At 39.5% G+C, this 21,225-nt stretch overlaps 1 protein-coding gene across 7 annotated transcripts in view; it reads left to right on the top strand.

Moving 5' to 3' along the window:
• Window positions 1-21,225, top strand: part of RALGAPB (Ral GTPase activating protein non-catalytic subunit beta) — an 80,987-nt gene that overhangs the window by 37,750 nt on the left and 22,012 nt on the right. For 2 of the 7 annotated variants that reach the window (XM_044263042.1, XM_044263047.1), the window contains 11 exons: window positions 68-182; window positions 556-703; window positions 3,248-3,312; window positions 4,505-4,634; window positions 5,751-5,759; window positions 6,411-6,544; window positions 8,226-8,408; window positions 9,471-9,622; window positions 16,109-16,296; window positions 18,455-18,561; window positions 20,122-20,274. In XM_044263042.1, coding sequence (XP_044118977.1) covers window positions 68-182; window positions 556-703; window positions 3,248-3,312; window positions 4,505-4,634; window positions 5,751-5,759; window positions 6,411-6,544; window positions 8,226-8,408; window positions 9,471-9,622; window positions 16,109-16,296; window positions 18,455-18,561; window positions 20,122-20,274 — 1,384 coding nt within the window. The remainder of the gene's footprint in view (window positions 1-67; window positions 183-555; window positions 704-3,247; window positions 3,313-4,504; window positions 4,635-5,750; window positions 5,760-6,410; window positions 6,545-8,225; window positions 8,409-9,470; window positions 9,623-16,108; window positions 16,297-18,454; window positions 18,562-20,121; window positions 20,275-21,225) is intronic. The other 5 variants (XM_044263045.1, XM_044263049.1, XM_044263048.1 and 2 more) reach the window with 3 other exon arrangements.

Genomic DNA, 21,225 nt, shown 5'->3' with positions numbered 1-21,225 from the left:
CAAGCTTTGGTTTGGAAATACCAATAGCTATTTCTTGTTTGTTTGTTTGTTTGTTTGTTTTTGGCAGAGAGCTCTCAAAATTCAAAAGCTATGTAAATCCAACAGAATTGAGAAGATCTTCCATTAATATCCTCCTTTCTTTGTTGCCCCTCCCTCATCATTTTGGCACAGTCAGATCTGAGGTAATGTTTTATTGAAGTTTTTTATATTCTGTATTTTATTTTGTGAACTTAAGCCAAATTGTATTTTTAAAAAATGGAACATGAGCTTTTTAAAACTTTTCTCAGATTATTTCAATCAAATCGACAAAGTTGATTTGTTTTTCTTCTGTCAGCCAGCCAGCCTGGCTTGGTCTACTGTTTCAGGTGACAACAGCTAGTGAGAGCTAATAATAATGTGTGTTGTGTAAGTAAGTGCCAGACTTAGCACAGGGGCTACTACTGGTCAGATTGAAAGCCTTGCCTGTTAGCCTGGTCTCTGTCCACTGTAGGAGTTGCTACACGGGCATAGTGCACCATAGCAGTTGATGGTGAATATTGTTTGTTTCTTCCATAGGTGGTCCTGGAAGGAAAGTTTAGTAATGATGACAGCTCTTCATATGATAAACCAATAACTTTTTTGTCCCTGAAGTTGCGACTTGTGAATATACTAATAGGTGCCTTGCAAACAGAAACGGACCCCAACAACACTCAAATGATACTAGGTTTGTGTTCACACAGTTTTTTGTAAGAGAACCCATAGGCTGTTGACCCCAGGCATGCTGGGAAGGCAGAGGTCAGTGATGAAGCCTAAGCCCAATACAGCTGTATTTATTCTGAATCAGAGGCAGAATATGTTTGCTTTTGCATGTGCAAAAGTTTAAAGGGGTGAGATGAGGGAAGAGAAAAGCATTACAGTTATCTTAGGGGGTCATTTTTGCTTAGTTTTATTTGTGCTATTTTTCTCTTTCCCTCTTGCCTTTCCTCTCTCCTCCTTTCCCTTTACTCCCTTCTTCCTTTTCCTTCTTCCTCCCCACCCCCCACCAATATCTGCGTTTTCCTCGCATCCTGTCCATTGTGGCCATGGGGAAGAATTTTGAGTTCAGTACAAATCTGGAAGCTGTGTCAGAACCCTGCCAGGAGGAGACTGAGAAATAGCTGTTGCTGTGCTTCCTCCCTTTTTTCTTAATGTTCTCTCTTGGTCTCCTGATCATACTGATTCTCTGTTTTATTTTTAGTTTAAAAAATTTTTTTTAAGATTTTATTTATTTATTTGTCAGAGAGAGAGGGCACAAGCAGGGTGAGCAGCAGGCAGAGGGAGAAGCAAACTCCCCGTTGAACAGGGAGCCCGGTGTAGGACTCGATCCTAGTACTCTGGGATCATGACTTGAGCCAAAGGCAGACACTTAACTGACTGAGCCACAAAGGTGTCCCTGATTCTCTCTTTTAAATGGCTCATCACTATGCTCACTGCCATATATTAAGCCATATATATTGTTTTTCAGCTTGATTACTACAATTGTCTCTTTCTCTACTTCTGACTTTTCATCAAAGCCAAGAGCATGGCCATAGGTACAGGTGCTTTGAGGACAGTACTAAAGAACTGAATGGAATGGCTTTCATTCTTGAGCAAATCTTATTGTAGAAAGAATATTCTCACAAAGTGTCAGGTAATAACAGAGGGAAGAGCTGATTGCATGTCTTGTTCAGTGTCTTCACTGTTGAGAGAAGAAACCAACAGCAAGGAAGACCTTCATGGGGGGAAGTGGAGGTTAAATTTGATCTTGTAGGGCAGAATTTGAATAGGCAGAAATGACGTAAGGTTTTCATTTCAGGAGACAAAATGTCGTTGCCAAAGAATTGGTGGTGGCAGGAATAGTTGGACTGGTGTTCTGGAAGTATGTATAGTATGTTATGCAGTGAGAAGGTGGAATAAATAGGGAAGAATAAATCCTTTCATTTTGAACTAGTTGAAAGAACAGATTAAATCTTGCTATGAGGGGGGCCTCCAAGTTGTGTTTTAGGTTATTGAAATAATGTATCACTTGAAATCAGATAATTTTCTACAGAATTGTTTAGTTCTGCCTTACCCTTGCCCTGAAGAGCTCTGTATGTACATTTCAAGGAAGAGTCACTTGTCAGCTCTTGCCATAGATTGGCAAAGCTGTGTCTGTCCGCTCTTTATTTACTGTGCTCTCATCCCACACTGAGATGAGAAGCAGTGTGCTAAGCTCACCATCTTATTTCTGTTCTAGCCTTTCTAGGGCTGTAAGTTCCTTGATAGTAAATATGTGCAGCTTGCCTTCAAAATATGTAGCCAGGGGTAACCCTCAACCGTGTGACTTTAATCATTCTTAAAAAGCAGTCTGATCCAGGGCATGTGGGTGGCTTTGTTGGTTGAGTGTCCGACTGATGATTTCCGCTTGGATCATGATTTCATAGGTTGTGGAATCAAGCCCCACATCTCAAGCCCCAGGCTCTGTGCCCTGCAGGGAGTCTGCTTGAGATTCTCCCCTCTCCCTCTGCTCCTCCCCCCACACATGCCCTCTCCTCTAGCTTACTTTCCCTCAAATAAATAAAATAAGTAAATAAATAAATCTTTTTAAAAAAAAAAGGGCAGTCTGATCAGAAAGATACAGCTGTGATTTTTGTTATTTTTCCTTTATTTCTAAAAGAACAGAATCAATTTTTTTAAAGTATTCCATAATATTTTTCTTAGTTTGAGGGTACTGGGATGGCTCAGTCAGTTGGGCATCTGCCTTTATCTCGGGTCATGATCCCGGGGTCCTGGGATCAAGTCCTGCATTGGGGTCTCTGGTTGGTGGGGAGCCTACTTCTCCCTCTCCCTCTGCCTGCTGCTCTGAATACTTGTGATCTCTCTCTCTCTGCCTCTGTGTCCAATGAATGAATAAAATCTTTAAAATATGTGAATTTTTTTTCTTAGTTTATAATAGCCTTGAAATTGAGATGCTTACATCTGGTCTGAAATACCAGTTGTCATATTTTTATATAGTTCAGTTTGACCTTCAAGTTTATTTTAGAAAATGTGGTTTTAAAACACATTTGATGATTGATGCGATGGCAGATCAGAATTAGGGCATTTCTAAAGAGTGTTTTTTTTCATACCAGTCAATAGATTTATTGGTAATTTTATGGACATTTCAAGAGTAGTCAGCTAAAATCATATTCTTATCTCTTTTGAGATATGTTAGCCATTTTAATATTCTTATCATATATTTAAATAAAATGCTTTTTTTTTTCTCTTACAGGGGCAATGTTAAATATTGTTCAAGATTCAGCACTTTTAGAAGCCATTGGTTGCCAAATGGAGATGGTAAGAAACCTACCACATGTTATCTGTCAGAATATCAGCATCTGATTAGATGTAAATTGCATTCCAAAATGTTTGTCCTTGTGATTTTTAAAGGCATTTGTTTCTAAATTCAGCTCATTGATTCAGAAGGATCATATTTTAAAATAAGTATTTTGAGGTTTTTTTACCTTTTTCAGTGTTTCCTTAGCCATTCATCAGGTCCTTGAGAGATTCTGCACGAGAGACATTTCAGCCAAATTCAGTCTTCATTTCTGGACAGTCTCTACTTAAAACTCTTAACTTCTTTATTGTGCCGGTGAACTGGCTTGAATAATCTAAGAGAAGCCCCCTATTCTATAATTCTTCCTAGTAGATATAATGCTGTCCAGAAACAAGCATTGAGTTTATTCTTTTCCATCTCATCAGCTCTTTGAGCTTCCCTAGACCAAAGCTTGAAGATCCCCCAAAGCACCAGTATTTCCAAATTAAAAAGCTTCCTGGAGACTCCCACTGCCCCTTGATTCTGGCTTCAGAATAGGTGACCTCCCACCTGGAGTAGAGGCAGGAGAGTGGAGAAATAGAGTATTCTGGAATGAGCTGGCTAGATACAGGATGGGTAAACAAATTATTATTAAGGAAATTATGTTTGTATCCTAGTAGGTGGCTAATAATAATCAGCTGATCTGGATATAATGAATTTTGTTTATTGGGGGGAAAAAATGAGAGAAACCTTTAACAGATAGCCCCTACATGTATAGGAGTTAATCTTTATACTAACCATGATATCTTATTGTTTGCATTCTATGATGTAACTACATTTGAAAGTTACTGTTGCTTATTTGTTTTGTATTTTTAATAAGCTTGTACTCCTGAAGTTTTGCTTAGGAGGTATTGTGTAATTCTTAAAGGACCCAGAGTCATTAGCTAGTGAAGTCAAGTGAAGATAGAAAAGGACTTTGGCTGCCCCTTTGCAAAGAACACTGCGGAATGGACACCCATAATCATCAGACCCTTCTACCCTTTAGTAGATGGTGTCTACGCAAAAACACCATAGTAGTTTTAATCCTTTGTCAGTTTTTATCTGTGTATCAGTTTGTGCTACTTCTCTGGCCCATTCTGTTTTATCAATATGGCTTTTAGTGACTGACTTCTATCTGTACTTGTCAATTTCGGGGGTAGTCCTCAAATATTTGATCCATTTGTATTTAACTAGGGTGGTGGAGAGAATAACCTGAAGAGTCATAGTCGCACTAATAGTGGTATTAGTTCAGCAAGTGGTGGAAGCACAGAGCCCACAACTCCTGACAGTGAAAGACCTGCTCAAGCTCTCCTAAGGGATTATGGTAAGCCATGTTTGTTTTTTTTGAAATCCAAAGATTATTGGTAACTTTTAATGCCCAGATACAGAAAACAAAATCTTTTTAAGCAAAATTTGAATGTTCGTGATTTTAATGTATTTAAGTATTATACTTAAATGCATAAATTAAGTATAATACTTCATAACTTAATACTTATTACTCTAAAAGATTTTTTAAAAGTAAACAAATCTTGTAAAATTACCTCTATAGCTTTTAGTAACTAGATTTTGGGTAGTTTTTTAGATGTTATAAATGATTACAGTGGGTGGCAATTTATGGGTTCTGTTACCAGTTACTGGTTATACAGAGAAGTAGAATGTGCTCTGCCTGGGCTCTAATGAGAGTCAGCACATCAATTATTGCAGTATGGTAAGTGGAGTGATAAAATATACATTAGAACCCAGAGAATGGAGTCTTTGTGTTTAAAAACTACACCCTACTATAACTGGTTAGATTTTTTAGTCACAAATTTTAAGCAAAAGTGAAGAAGCATTTGCTAGCAGAACATCCTATTCAGTGATGTCCTTTACCTTGGCAATTACTTTATGGGTTCTGTGAATTTGTGGGTGCCTTTTTTTAATACATAATTATTAATATTGTGTTGAATCTCTGAGTGCTAGTCCAACATGACTGGAATGAAATCTAGATCCTTAGATATGAATTCAGTTTTTTAATTACCTGGAGAATTCATGAACCTAGGAGTCTAGGCATGTTTAAGTTTGTTTTCAGTATCCTTGAGCATGTCAAATACATTGGGTCATCATGTGGTTATTCAGCAAATTTAAAAATTGCATTTATAAAGAAGTTATTTAAATTGTTATTCATTATGTTCATGGGTTTAAATATACTATAGGTGAAAATTTGTTTTTCATGCTTTCTAAAACACTTCTAAAGAACTTTTTGAATTATTGTATGTGTTCTAATATAAATGTTTGAAGTGATTATTGTTTGTTTCAGCCTTTTGAACTGGTGTTAGTGAGTTCTGGTTGTAATGTCGTAAAGTAGTTTTTACTAAGAAATCCAGATTTGTGTTAGTGTCGCATGAATGTCTCTCTTTAATGATCATTCCTTTTTCTGTTGTCACTGCCCTCTTTCTGATAGGATCGACAGGTATAATGTCCCTAAAGCTTCCTTTATAAATTCAATTTAATTTGTCCTAATTTTTTATTAGCTAAGTAGTGATTACTTTTAAATGTAGAACTGGAGGCCAAATAAAAACATGGCGACTTGGTTATTTAATTCTTTTAGAAGTATTAAAGTAGCTTTAGAGAATTAAATGTCAGAATATGTTTGAGAAGGCATTGCATGTGACTTTTGATAGTTTAAACCCTGAAAATAATTTCAGCAGATGTTTTAGGGTATTCTTAGTGTCTGAGGAGATTCTAAAATGTGAATTCTCTTTTCTGTAAAATTCCACAGATATAATTGATAGTGTTTTCATTGTTTTTTTGAAAATGTAACTCTCTATGAGTTAAGAAATTTTAAGATATATCGAACTGCCAAATCCTAGTGGATGTCTGTGTAAAAGTACCTGAGCTGGGAGCTAAAAGCTGCTTCAGTCCAGTGTGTGTGCCCTATGCACTGTTGTTCAGTCAGGCTTGATGCTCAGGCCCATGGGGTGGGGAGCATAGCACTGTGTGGGTGCCCGTCATGCTCACTGTGGCTGCTGTGGTCTGTGCCTGGTGGAATGCTGTGCTTCTTGTTACTAATGCTTAGTTGTTTTCCCTCCCTGTGGGATGTGGCATTGGGGTTATATCCTAGCTCTTAATACAGATTCAGCTGCTGGGCTCCTGATTCGCAGCATTCATCTTGTCACCCAAAGACTCAACTCCCAGTGGCGCCAAGACATGAGCATATCACTGGCAGCTCTAGAGCTCCTCTCTGGCCTGGCAAAGGTGAGGAGAACAGTCCTTTTATTTTAGCCCAATAGCTGTGGACCGTGAGTCCTTTCCCTTTATTGCTTTACTCCTTGATGTGGGTATTACAGTGTTGCTCATACTCAAACAGTTTTATCCAGAGTGTGCAAAAATGGGCCTCCAAGTGAAATTTTACAACATGAACATTACTTTTTTAAATAGGTTCAAAGATTATGAATGATACTTTTGCTGTTAAGTTACAGGAAACCTTTCAATACTTGCTATTTATTTGCATATGATAATAGAATACCTGTTGGTTTTGTATTTGCTTATAATACCCTTACATTTTCAACATGACATTTTGTGTCATTGTAGGATCATCTGATTTTAATAAATGCACACAAAAATATGCATAAATCTCAAAATATTTATGCTGAATAGAAGCCAGGCCCCCAAAAAAGAATACAATACATTTTTTTTGTATAAAACTCTAAAAAATGCAGATTAACCTGTATTGACAGAACGCAGATCAGTAATAACCTAAGGAAGGGGCATAAAGGAAGTGGAAGAGGAGATTAGAAGGGTACATGAGGATATTTTGGGAGGTGATGGATATGTCTACTGTTTTGATTTTGGTGATAGTTCACAAGTGTATACTTATGCCAGAATTTATTAAATTGTTCACTTTAAATAGTTTCCTGTATGTTAATTATATCTCTGAGCAGCTACACAGAACTTTATAGCCCATAAAGCATCACTGCAGAGATGGGTTAGGGGGCTTCAGAAATGTATATGCATCCCATTGCCAGCTATTCTTTTTTTTTTTTTTTTTTTTTTTTTTTAAAGATTTTATTTATTTATTTGACAGAGAGAGATCACAAGCAGGCAGAGAGGCAGGCAGAGAGAGAGGAGGAAGCAGGCTCCCTGCTGAACAGAGAGCCCGATGCGGGCCTCGATCTCAGGACCCTGAGATCATGACCTGAGCCGAAGGCAGCGGCTTAACCCACTGAGCCACCCAGGCGCCCGCCAGCTATTCTTTTGATAGTTGGCAATGATGAATAGGTACACCCCAGGAGTTTAGGTTTTTAGCCAATGAAAAAATAGGCTAAAATGAAATAACTGTTTTATTTTATTTATTTATTTTTAAAAATATTTTTATTTATTTGACAGACAGAGATCACAAGCAGGCAGAGAGGCAGGCAGAGACAGAAGGAGAGGAAGCAGGCTCTCTGCTGAGCAGAGAGCCCGATGTGGGGCTTGATCCCAGGACCCTGGGATCATGACCTGAGCTGAAGGCAGAGGCTTTAACCCACTGAGCCACCATGCTTTCTGATTTTATAGAATATTATGATATACCTGAAATACTCTGTTCCTTTGTAAAAATATTTTATTTATTTATTTTTAAGATTTATTTATTTATTTTAGAGCGTGGGAGGAAGGGCAAAGGGAGAAGGGGGAGAGAATCTCAAGGACACTCCACCCCCTAGCAGAGAGCCTGACATGGGACTCGATCTCACAACCCTGAGATCATGACCCGAGCCAAAATCAAGAGATGGGCACTCAATTGATTGAGCCACCCATGTGCATTTGTGTAAATAATATTTTAAAAAGTGAGGCTTCCTGTGGTGTATCCCAGTGTCAGGTCAGGCTACAGTGTAGATAGTTTGAAATCAGTACAATGGTTCCTGGCTAACTGTGTTCCCCATATGAATATGCTCAGGTGAAGGTGATGGTTGACTCTGGAGACCGGAAGCGAGCCATCAGTTCCGTGTGCAGCTACATTGTGTACCAGTGTAGTCGGCCAGCTCCTCTTCACTCCCGGGATCTGCACTCCATGATTGTAGCAGCTTTTCAGTGTCTCTGTGTCTGGCTGACAGAGCACCCTGATATGCTTGATGAAAAGGTTAGATTACTAGATCTTAAATCAGGAAGGAGAAACAAAAATGTATGTTGGGAAGACACCTCTTAAAAGAGAATATTTAAATACAATATTACATACTTTAAACTGAATATACTTGTTATATTTCAGTAGAACACTTGTCCTTTTGAGCACAGCTCAAAAATTGTCATCATGCTTAATTAATTTGGTTGCAAATTAACGCAATAGAGAACTTCTTTTGAAAGATAGAGCCTTCACTAATTTATCTGAACTATCAAGAAAATTCTTTCCTGAAAGGATGTGGTAGTTTCAAGATGGCCAAAAGGCACTTTGGTCACTCATTTCAAACTTGGAAGGGCAGTTGGTAGCCAGGCTGAAAACCTAGAGCACAACTTGCCATTAGTGGTTTGGCTGTATATAAAAATTTCGTTTCACATATTTTCCACTTTCAAGTAGGCACAGATATCTAAGCTGGTTTCCCTTGCCATTGTTCCATTTAATATCTTCCTTATAGGGAGGCAGACAGTTATCAAGAATTCATAATATAAATAAGAGATATCAGGCCCATTGAGTATTTATAGAGAACTTTATATCATTTTAAAATAATACTGTTGATTAAATCTTAGTTACTTTCATTATGGCTTCTTAAGTTACGGTACCAAAGAATTGCTTAAGAATAATAGTAACTAGGTGCAGTTTTCAGAGTACAGTATCCAAACTTCTCTTTGGATAATCTCATGTCTTAATGTCTTAAACCACCCCAGGCTTAATTGAATTACTGTTCTCTTAAACTTGGACTTTTGTGATTTTTGTAATCTGTAGTAATTTTTATAAGAATTATGATTGATAAGATTGAATTCAATTTATCATTACTATTTAACTCTGAGCATTCAAATACAGTACTTTAAAGAAAAATTAGGGGGCAAAGTTTATTATATTTTTATGAAATTAATGTACGCCTATTAAAGTGAGAAGGAAACTGCAGCCCACCACTAAAACACAACCACTGTTGCATATTGCTGTAGTTCCTTATCTTCTCATAAAGTAGGTGTATTACAAAAACTGATTTGCCTTTCCTGCTTCTAGGACTGTCTTAAGGAGGTATTGGAGATTGTGGAACTGGGTATTTCAGGAAGTAAGTCCAAGAACAGTGAGCAAGAGGTCAAGTACAAAGGAGATAAGGAGCCAAATCCTGCGTCTATGAGGGTAAAGGATGCTGCAGAAGCCACCCTAACATGGTATGAAAGTGACTGCAAAGGGATTGCGCCTGGCAATTAGATGGGGTTAGCTATGATCCATGTTGTTTCCTCTCCTCCCCAGTTGTTCAGCATGAAGTGATGTAACCTACTAGGATGCTTTTTCTTTAGAAATAAAATGGAAAGGAAAAACTTATTTTGGGGACCAAAAGAAACCAGGAATGTGGGGCTGAGAGTTTGGGTCCTTGTTTTTCTGTGCTAGTTGGCATTAATTGAAGTCGTATCACATTAGAGTTAGAAAGGATCTTGGACAGCCTTACTCTTCCTCTTCAATTTGGTACCTGAGTCCAGAGATGGGATCTGCCTGAGCTCCCTCTATTAAGTCTCCTGCTTCTTAGCTCAGTGGTGTGTATTCTCTTAGATTTATAGTACATATTAGAAGTGCATTCAGTCAAGATTTATGAGCTCCCTCTTATGAACTTCTAATAGGATTGTAAAGATACATCAGATTCGGTCACCACCCTAAAAGAGCTTCTTGTCCAATGTGGAAGATGAGAGATGAGCACAAATAGCTATAATGTTAGGTGGAGAGTAAGTGCTGCAGGAAGAGAGGTATAATAACATGCTTGACAGGGGAAATGAATACTGCTAGACAAGGGGAAATCAAAGATTTCTGGAGAAGATGACTTTGGACCTGACTTTTACAGGATGGGTGAAGTTTCATCAAAAGCTGGGTTACAGAGAAGTTAAGGCAGCAAGAAGATTTCTATTCTAATCATTTGGTTGTGAAGGGAAGGAGACAGGTTGGAACCTTAGAAAAGGTTAGAGATTCCTTAACAGAGATTCCTGAGAGAGTGCATTTGGCTGGCAAGTGGGGAGAGTGGAAGGAGGGAAGGAAGGCATTTATGGATTGAAGGGAAGGGTTGAGTGGAGATGATTAGGTAGAATCACAATACAGATGGAAAGATGGGGCTTATGAAAGGGTAATTGTGGGTGAAGACAGAGAAAACATAAAAGCAGGAAGGAGGATGTCCGGTCAATCAGTATTGGCTCATCTTGGTCTTAAAGTGGTGGGCTAGACTGCTTGCAGATTTGTATCTAAAACAGCCCTTACCAGGATCCCAGGAGCTTTTGGGTTCAGTGTCTATTTATCACTTGGGGCATGGACAGTAAAGTTGGATTTATTTCTCTTACTCATGGGCTTTGGTCATTCAGTACATTTTTAGAATCATGCATGCATTAGTTCAGTCTTGCTTACTGCACTAGCTAAGCTTTCGGTGTGCTTCTGGAAGTTTGGCTAATAGTTAGAAAATCAGAAAAATGTGAATGCAGTTGTTTAAACATGTACTTACACAGGCAATGAGTACTAGAAATAATAAAAGTTAAGAGGGGTACCTGGATGGCTCAGTGTCCAACTCTTGGGTTTTGTTTTTGAAGATTTTATTTATCTGAGAGAGAGAGTGTGCGTGAGCGGAGGAAAGGACAGAGGAAGAAACAGACTCCCCCCGAGCAGGGAGCCTGATGCGGCGCTTGATCCCAACGCCCTGAGCCAAACGCAGACACTTAACTGACTGAGCCACCCAGGCGTCCTTCCAGCTCTTGGTTTTTGGCTCAGGTCATGTAAGATGGAGCCCCAAGTTGCGTTTTGTGGCCAGCGGAGACTCTGCTCAATGATTAACTTCCTCTGCTCCTCCCGGCACTCGTGTGTGCGCGTGCACGCATGCGCACTCCTGCATGCACGCCCATGAACATGTGTTCTCTCTCTTTCAAATAAATCTTTAAAAAAAGTTCAGAGAGAGGACTATTTGGGAGTGGGGTAGACTGAAAAGCTTTATAAAAGAAATGAACTTTAATATGTGCCTGGAAGAGTAAGAAGGATATGGAGAGAAAGGGGGAGAGCCCTTCTCACTGGGAACTCTGTATTATACAAAAGTTAAGTTGGCTATATCCTAGCCTGGGTGGGGCATTCCTGTGAGAATATGACGCTGTAAGAACTGGGTATGTGCTCAGAATGAGTAGAGAGCCCTGGCTTCCAGGCCACCTAGCTAGTGGTTATCTAGGTGGTTCATCTGTTTTATCTGCAGCTTCTTCTGCCAACTCCACAAATGGTATCTCCAGTCCTGAAGAGGGCCCTGCAGAGTACCGTCGTCATGAAACCCTTCCCAAATCAAATCTCTTTCTCAAAATTACTGCTTTATGTCCTTTCCAGTTATGCAAACAGAAACCTTTGTCTTTTTTGTCTGATATATCTCTACTTTTTCTGTCATTCCCGATATGAAACCAGTGACTAAGTCCAGTAGACTTTATTTTTAGAAGTATTTCCTCCATCCCCTCTAACCTCAGCATCCTGGTCTAGGCTCTTCTCACTTCTTGCCTAATTTCCCTGTTTTTAATCTCACCCTGTTCATCTTGCATTCCATTTTTTAATTCATCCTTAGGCACTGTTTTGTTTTGTTTTGTTTTGTTTCCTGCTGCTTAAGCAATTGAAAACTGAATAGATCTCTGTTTTTTGCCATGTTGTCTGAACTCCTTGTCTGGTTGTCAAGGCTCTCCTTACTCTGTCCCCACTCATACTGTGTGATCTTTCCCAGCATATCCCTTTTGCTGTAGAGGGACCTGACCGGCCATTTGTGGGCATGCTTTTACCTGTCTCTGTGTGTTCCCTGAGTTTCATGACTTTCCTCTTTCCCTTGTGCTCACATCCTCCCCTGCTCAGTGTGCACATCACATCTGGCTACCTCCAGAGGACGTTCCTTGGCTATTCTGCTTCTTAATGATAGCTCTCTTCTGTGCCTCTGTGCTCATTCAGTCAGACCCAACAGCATAGTATGGAATTCTGTACTGTCACGATCATATCTGGTTATATTTGATACATGCTAGTGTTGTCTCCCTAACTTGGGTAGAGGTGACATTTCCATCTTCAACACCTCTCACAATGCTAAGAATAGTAGCATCATCTCCTTCATGTAATAATACAAATTCAGAGTTAGGACTCTTGGAACACCTTTCAGCAGCCCCTCTGCCTAAGCCACCTGTAAGACACATATACTGAGTTATTTAGTCTCTAATTTTGGGATACTCTAACCCCCAGGGTTCCCATTTCATTTTTATTGTTTTTTTTTTTTAAGATTTTGTTTATTTATTTGACAGATAGAGATCATAAATAGGTAGAGAGGCAGGCAGAGAGAGAGGAGGAAGCAGGCTCCCTGCTGAGCAGAGAGCCCGATGTGGGGCTTGATCCCAGCACCCTGGGATCATGACCTGAGCCGAAGGCAGAGGCTTTAACCCACTGAGCCACCCAGACGCCCCTTCATTTTTATTGTTAAAATTTTGATATTTACACTGAACTGAAATCTTTAACTGCTACTCACTGTTGGTTCTAATTCAAATTCTTGCTAGTGGAGTCCTCTCTCCAGGCGTTAACAATGTCTGACAATAGTGCTCATGAAGATAGTGATTTGTTTTTGTCAGTACGTTAAGCTATTTGTTAAGTACCTTTATCATCCCGGTCATTCTTCTCTCGGAGGTGTGGGTTTCACTACTTAGGTACCTCTTAAAGGCGTTGAGTATAATATTCTAGGTGAGTTGGATGATCTTTACGCTCTGTAGGATATTATATTTGGATTCAAATGTACTTTGAGGTTGCATTGGGTTTTGAGAACTTATAATTTGCATGAAGTAACTAAAATTAGAGTCTTTTTCACACATTTATCTTTTGTCTGTTTTTCTCATCGTGTACTTACTTGTTTGGGGTATTTGGATGTACAGAACTCTACATTTAAACTTGAGATCTCTTTATGTAAGATTTACCTCATTATTTGGATCCCAACTCTTCCTTTGACATGTTAACTCTGCAGTTCAACTTTTGGTCAACCGCAGATTTAATGAGCCTGCTATGTGTGTGTCCTAATTAAAGACACTGGTGTAAATACTAAACAGAGGTAGACCCACAAAGCACACCATCAGAGATTTCCATTCAGGTTGACAGGGATTTTTCAGTGTCATCTCCAAGGTTATCACAATACACTGTCAAATACTTGTATGTCTTGATTTCAGAGACCATGCTCTGGCCTTTCCAGTCTAGTCATTATCAGAAGAGTAAATGTTGTTAGGCTGGTATGATTTGATCTCAGTAACCCATTTCCTTGCCAGCAGCCCATTTGATATTGTCTTAGAATCTTGCTTGGAACATGCCAACTCACATGGTCCGTATACTTTGTGACATCTGTCTCTGTCCCATATTAGAAAACTGAAGTCACATTTTCCCATTTCTGCTTTGCTGGTATATCACCTGTTTTTCCACAAAACCTTAGAGGCTTGAACTCACCATCAGATTCTCCTGGTCTTTGAAATTTTTAGACCATCCTCCTCCTAGGAGGAGAGAAAATTTTGGGTGGAAAATTTCTTGAGCAGCATTGCCTTCCATTATCAGAGGTATTTGCATTCAGGCATTAGAATGAAGGAGAAAGGGAGAAGCCACTCAAGCTAAGGATTGAGATGACAAAAATGTGTTGGGGAGCGTTAGTTTTCCAAATGAAGTGCGTATTGGGAAGGCCTCGTGGCACACTGGTAGTATGTTGGACTGCAAATGAGATGCATATGAGGGGTCAGGTGATACTAGGACCACAAGGTAAAATCATTACAAGATACTTTCTGTGCTTCAGTTTCTTCATTATAAAATGGGAATAATAATAGTACTCACCTCAGAGGGTTTTTCTGATAGCTAAATAAAAGAATGTGTGTAAAGTGCTTAGACCAGTGCCTCATGATAAGTGCCAGTTATTATTAATTTTTTTTAATTTATTTATTTTCAGAAAAACAGTATTCACTATTTTTTCACCACACCCAGTGCTCCATGCAAGCCGTGCCCTCTATAATACCCACCACCTGGTACCCCAACCTCCCACCCCCCCCCCGCCACTTCAGACCCCTCAGATTGTTTTTCAGAGTCCATAGTCTCTCATGGTTCACCTCCCCTTCTAATTTTTTATAGTTTTTGAAATTATGTTGTGTTAGTTACCATACAGTACATCATTAGTTTTTGATGTAGTGCTCCATGATTCATTGTTTGCGTATAACACTCCATGCTCCATGCGATCTGTGTCCTCCTTAATACCCACCACCGGGCCAGCCCATCCCCTCACCCTTCTTCCTTCTAAAACCTGAAGTTTGATTCCTGGAGTCCCTAGTCTGTCATGGTTTGTCTCCCCCTCTGATCTCCACCCCCCCCCTTCATTTTTCCCTTCCTTCTTCTTATGTCCTCCATGCTATTCCTTATGTTCCACAAATAAGTGAAACCATATGATAATTGTCTTTCTCTGTTGACTTATTTCACTCAGCATAATATCCTCCAGTTCCATTCATGTTGATGCAAATGTGTGCCAGTTATTATTATTGTTAATTGAATGTATGCAGAAATCTCTATGGACATAAACATTTCTGAATGTTAAGTTTTATTTGGTTGAATTCCGGTTTACAAAACATTTTTTTCTTAAATATTCTTATTTAGTAATTATAGGTGTTTTGTAAATTGTACTATTAGTGCCTTCAGTCTTTTTTTTTTTTTTTAAGATTTTATTTATTTTTTTGACAGAGAGGGATCACAAGTAGGCAGAGAGGCAGGCAGGGGGGGAGGGGAAGCAGGCTCCCCGCTGAGCAGAGAGCCTAATTCAGGACTCGATCCCAGGACCCTGAGATCATGACCTGAGCTAAAAGCAGAGGCTTAACCCACTGAGCCACCCAGGTGCTCCAATGCCTTCAGTCTTATCTGTAAAATTAGGATAATGTCTCCTCAGGGCCACACAGTGAGAAGGCAGCAAGCCCTGGTTCCTGGTTGCTTAAAAATCACTTATCACATCTCAGTCAAAATTTCCTCATCTGAAATACTGAGGTTTGGCTAGTCTTTGGGTCTTTTGTAGGTCTAGAATGCTTTAGCTAGCATAATCCTGACACCTGGAACACTTAACATATTTTTAAAAATGTGTTTATCTTTGGGAGCTCCACAGTTTCAAAGTGTGATTGGTTGGGTTCTCTGGATAGCAGACTCTGAGAGAAATTTCCTTGCAAGAAATTTACTGGAGGGTGCTCTTAGGATCAGCCTCTCTGTGGGAGCGAAGGAGGCAGGACTGAGCAGAGAGGGAAGCACTAAGCTGGGGCAGGTGCAGCAAAGAGTTCTAGGGCTGGGATGGGACTTGATACCCCCACATCACCCTTTCGCTGACTGAGGTGTCCCAGGACAAAGCAGTGAATTGGGGTGAGGTACTGCTTCTTGGCTGAGAGCAAGTCCTAGAGAGGGACGCAGCTGGAAGCTGTGGCCACCATCTCTTTGCATCTGGGGGATAGGAGCTTTCAGTCTTGGAGGCAGGAATCTGGGGCACACACCATGACATCTGCCACAGGGAGTAAATCTGACTTGCAAAGTGGAAGCATGGCTGTGGTCACTTAAAATTCAAAGAGCCACATTGATGCATGAGGTAAACTTAAGATTTTGCTTTGGGGATTAACTGTTATCTTTTGCATTCTCCATAGTATTATGCAGTTGCTTGGAGCATTTCCTTCACCCAGTGGTCCTGCCTCTCCTTGTAGTCTGGTGAATGAGACCACTTTGATTAAATACTCCAGATTGCCAACCATAAACAAGCATAGTTTCCGGTACTTTGTCTTGGATAACAGTGTCATCCTGGCAATGCTGGAGCAACCTCTTGGAAATGAACAGAGTAAGTTTCAGCACTTTGGGCCTTTTCCACTGCTAAATTGACGTGTTCATCAGTGCTACTCTCGGGCTGTTTCCAGAAATAGAGGAGGAAAAGGCCACAAATGCACACAATTCTGCATTTGTCAAAATGTCTCCGAGCTGTGTGATAATAGTAACTGAAAATGAGAGGGTCAGAAAACAGAATACACATATTAAATAGAATCTCTTAGACGCTCTTTGTCTGTATCTGAATACCAGAAAGGAGCTCTGTAGTTCTATAAAAAGTTTATTTTAGTGGGATATTTTCTCTTTTGTACTGTGCATAAAAATTGTATTACTCTTCTTGAACTTTGGATCCTGCCCTTCTCCTCTTGTGGCCCTCACTCCCCGTTATTGTATTTTAGCTATCTGTGCCACCCAAACAGGTGGGAAATTTGAGGAGTCATCTTGGCCTGCTCCTTCCTGTTTCTCCCTTCCATAATTGGTGTCCAAGTTTCTGCTTACCCAGTGACTCTTGCATCTTTTTTTCCTCTGCATCCCTCCCAATACATCCAAATGCAAGGCCTTATTATTTCTTACTGAGATTATTATAGTTGCTTCCTATCTGGTCTGATCCCCCCTCCTCTGGTTCTAAAATGTCTTATCCTTACCCCTGTCCTACTTGCTGCCACCATTATAGTCTTCCTCAAGTATGGATCTCACCATGCCATGCCCTCCTGAAAATGCTTAAATGACTTTCCATTGACACAGCATACACTTGTTCCCTCCTCAACTACCCCCCTTCCCTGCCCCACTGTAAGCCATCTCAAGGTATATGACTACTACTTGCAACCTAGGCTACTCAGAGTACATTTTTTTTTTTCTGATGGCTATTGGAATCAGCCAGTATGTAAAAGAAGCATGTTCTCAGAGATACCCTTATTTCCGGGAAAGCAAAGGTTATAGAACCTATGGGCAGAGAGAGTCCAGGGAGTCTCCCACTGTTCCTTCATTTACAGGTGAAGAAATGGAGGCTCAGAGAGGATATATATGACTTGGTCAGGGTTACTCAAGAAGCGTGAGGTGTGACTAGGCCTAGTGTCCTGCATGACCTACAGTTCAGAAATGAATGAATACCATTACAGGTTTCCCTTGTATGGTATGGTGGTAAGGTACGAAGACTTTAATGTAAAACAGATGTGGCCTTCAATCATTTCCCAGCTCCAGAAGTTCTAGTTCCAACTCTTCCCTGCATGCACTTCTTTCTTCCCTGTCCCAGACCTAGGGCTTGCATCACTTTTTTCCCTGGCTTGTGCTTATTATTCATGACTCCTCCAGCCTTCTACTCCCAGGCCACTTCCTAAGGAGTCTAAAATCTCAGTGTTCCCTTTAGGTTTCCTGTCCTGAGGGGTAAGTGTCAGCCCTCTTCCAGATTTTTTAGAACTTACCTACTCCATTCCTAGTAATTTCACTGCATTGGAAGTGTATTAAAAATATAAATAGTTGGGATTTTATAGATTTACAAGAACATTTTGATAGTTTATTATAATTAGTAATAGAAGAAGTGAGAAAGAGAAGTTTGAAAGTTTAACTCCCATACCAGGACGAAAGGAGGGAATAAGAAGGAGGATCTGGGTCACTCGGGAAGTCCATCCTGAGTTTCTCCCCATTGCTCTCTCCCTGCCCAATTCTCTGCCCCTGAACTTCCCCTGGGATGGAACAGGGACTGCCTGTGGTGGATAGCAGTACCTAAGGCAGGGGGAATGCAGCAGCAGCACTGCAGACACCCAGTCTGTTTTTCTGGACTAAGAGTATTAGCTAGGACTGTCAAAAATGTGTGTACCACTGGAGGCATGTGAGTGGTATTAGTCAACATGTTGATGAACATAATTTTATGGATTGTTAAATATGTGTTTAAAAAATAAATTATTAGCACACCAAAACTCACAGTTTTCCACTTAAAGATACACAGTTTCCTTTTTGAATAGATTTAAATTTAAAAAAGAAAGTGGTTGATACAAAGTAAGATAATAATACTTACAGTATGTGGATATGGCAGAAACGGCAGAGGTAGCACACAGACAAGAACACTGTGGCTTTCAAACACTGTGCTGGGCTTGGATTATTAGTGGTTGATAACACGTGTATTTTAAATGGTTGTTGTATGAAATAAAAACTTTTACACCAATATTTTATTTTAGATGATTTTTTCCCCTCTGTCACTGTGCTGGTCCGGGGAATGTCTGGAAGACTTGCTTGGGCACAACAACTTTGCCTTTTACCCAGAGGAGCAAAAGCAAATCAGAAGGTATCCATTAGAAATTACAGGGAAGTGACTGGGAGCAAGTGAGTGTGTGCGTGTGAGTGTTTGTGTGTTATGATTTAAAGGTTAGATAACATCTCAACAAAGTTCATTGGTAAATATTTTTGATCCTAGCCAGGGTTCAGTCATTAGGTTCACATCAGAATCATCTTAGGAGCCCATAATTCCCACATCCACTAAATTAATCTTTAAAGACATCTTCGTGACAGGTATATTTTCAAAAAGCTTTCCAGGTATTCTGAATCTGCTTATGATTAAGAACTGTTCTGAGCCATAGCCTCATTTTTTTATGCTATATTAAATATAATAAAACTCAGGTATGCGCCATATAGGAAAAAAATTTGGCCAGACTCTTGATCTCTCTGGCAATAGGACTTAGTTTCATGTTGTTTTTATATGATTTATTCCTGTATAATTGGTAATATGCCCTATAATTTTTTAATATGCTGTATAATTTAATGAAATCTTATTTGGGATGGCATAGTTTATTTTCTTTGTAATGTTTGCAATTTTGTGAATAAAATTTGCTCATGGGAGAAGGTTGAAAAATTCAGATAATAAGGAAGAAATTTTAAGTCATTTGTACCCTGACTTTCCAGATGTAGTCACTAAGTATTTTAGTAGATTTCTTTACAATCTTTTTTTCCTTTCTGTACACGTTAATATTAAATGGAGTTTGAGTCCTTTTTGTATACTGTTCTTTTCACTTACAATGTTAGAAGCTTTTACTTACGTTATAAAATGTCTTTAAAACATGACTTCATTAAATGTGTCACCAGCATTTAAGAGAGACAGCCACAAAATTGGAGCATGTGTCTAAAATCGTTTAACATCCTAGGTGTCTGTTTTAGATGAACTGTGTTTCTGCCCTGTGAGGAGCACACCATTGTTTTTGTTTGGTGGCGTCATGTAGATCACATTCTGAAGGCACTGTAAGCCAGTAAATTAGCATTAAAGACAGGAGGAAGGAGATTGGGAAAGGAATTAAAATCTGTTGGTGCTTTAATATGTATCTTGTACATTTTTATTTAATCATTACAACATCCTGATGATGGATATTTGCACTTTTCAGATGCAAAAACAAAAGCCACACAGTTAATGTATATTAAAGCAGGGATGTGGAGCCATGAGCATCTAGATTTGGTGTTCAGTTAGACTCACTGTCTAGAGGCCCAAGGGACCCAAATTTCTGCTTGTTTATATCGGATGTTTTGAGGAGAGGGAGATTTGAGCCTTAAGTTCTGAACTGCTTTATCCATTGGTTTACCACTTATTGGAGATTCTGGCCTGAGACTGTTAGAGATATACAACCCATAAGTCACAAAATCTGTAAAATGATGAACATTTTTGTAAAAATAAAAGAGTACACTGGTACATGGGCTGTTTACCTTTAGTATTAACAGTGGTATTTGCAGATTCTTACTGAGTTCCAGTGTTATGTAATCCTAGGGAAACAGGCATCTAAGAGACCAGGAAAGTGTGTGTCATTATAGATGACACCAAATGTAATGCACATAACATTATTTATTTGTTTTATTTTCACAGCTTTTTGTACCTGAACCTCGTCCAGTTCCTAAAAATGATGTTGGATTTAAATATACTGTCAAACATCGACCATTTCCTGAAGAGGTGGATAAGATTCCTTTTGTGAAAGCAGATCTGAGCATTCCAGATTTGCATGAAATTGTCACTGAAGAAGTAAGATAAGTCATTGTCAGCTGTTGTTAAGGGAGTGATGATAAACATTCTTGAACAACTGCCGTGGTTGAGACACTGCTTTTTTTTGATGTTACTGGAGATGGTTCATAAGATGACTTAGATCTCTGTCATCCAGGTTACCAAGTAGTAAGACAAGTGTAGTTTGCAGCTGATTCAAAGGACCTGGACCTCTCTTAGAGAGGCATCTGGGCCAGTCTGTGGTAGGTTTCAGCAGGATGGAGACATGATCGCACTCTGGAGGGCATTTGGAGAAGGGAAACCCAATTCAGAGATTTGGATGACCATCCAGGCAGGGAAAAGGAAGGACTACCTGATTAATAGCAGAAGTTGAAACACATGGAATGTACTATAGAGATAGACCCAAGCAGTCTTCAGTTGATTAGAGAAGGAAAAAAACTGAAGAACTTAGATTCTGAAGCTGAGTGACAAAGGAGATGTCAGTGCTATTTATAGAAATATGAATTATTTAGGAAGAGGACAGGTTTGGCAAGATGGGAAAGATGTATTTGGTTTTAGATTTAGATAATTAGATTAACTAATAGGTATCTTAGATCAGGAGAGACGTTTAAGAAGCAGGGGGCAGAAGTATGTCAGGGCATGAGAGAATAGGGCTGGAATGGAGGCTGCTTACTTTAGCTAGAGAGATCAGGGAGGAGGAGCGCTAAGTAGAGACCTCTGGATTTTGGCATGAATGTGCAGGTGACCCTTGAGAGCAGGTCCAAAGTCAGTGACACTAGTGTAAGGGGCTGGGGAATGAGTGGTTAATGAGAGGCAGTGCACGTAAACTACACGGTTAGCAGTTAAGAGAAGGGTACAAAGTGGATAACAGCATGAGGAAATGGCCTAGCTAAGGCAAGGCAAAGCTAGTTTTTACTTTTTTCTTTCTGTTTTTTAAACTCATAGATGTGAGGAATATGAACATGCTTAGAG

The sequence above is a fragment of the Neovison vison genome, chromosome 8, assembly GCF_020171115.1.
Source record: "Neovison vison isolate M4711 chromosome 8, ASM_NN_V1, whole genome shotgun sequence".
Lineage (NCBI taxonomy): Eukaryota > Metazoa > Chordata > Mammalia > Carnivora > Mustelidae > Neogale > Neogale vison.
The sequence above is the reverse complement of the archived record's forward strand: the minus strand, read 5'-3'. Positions and strand labels throughout refer to the sequence as shown.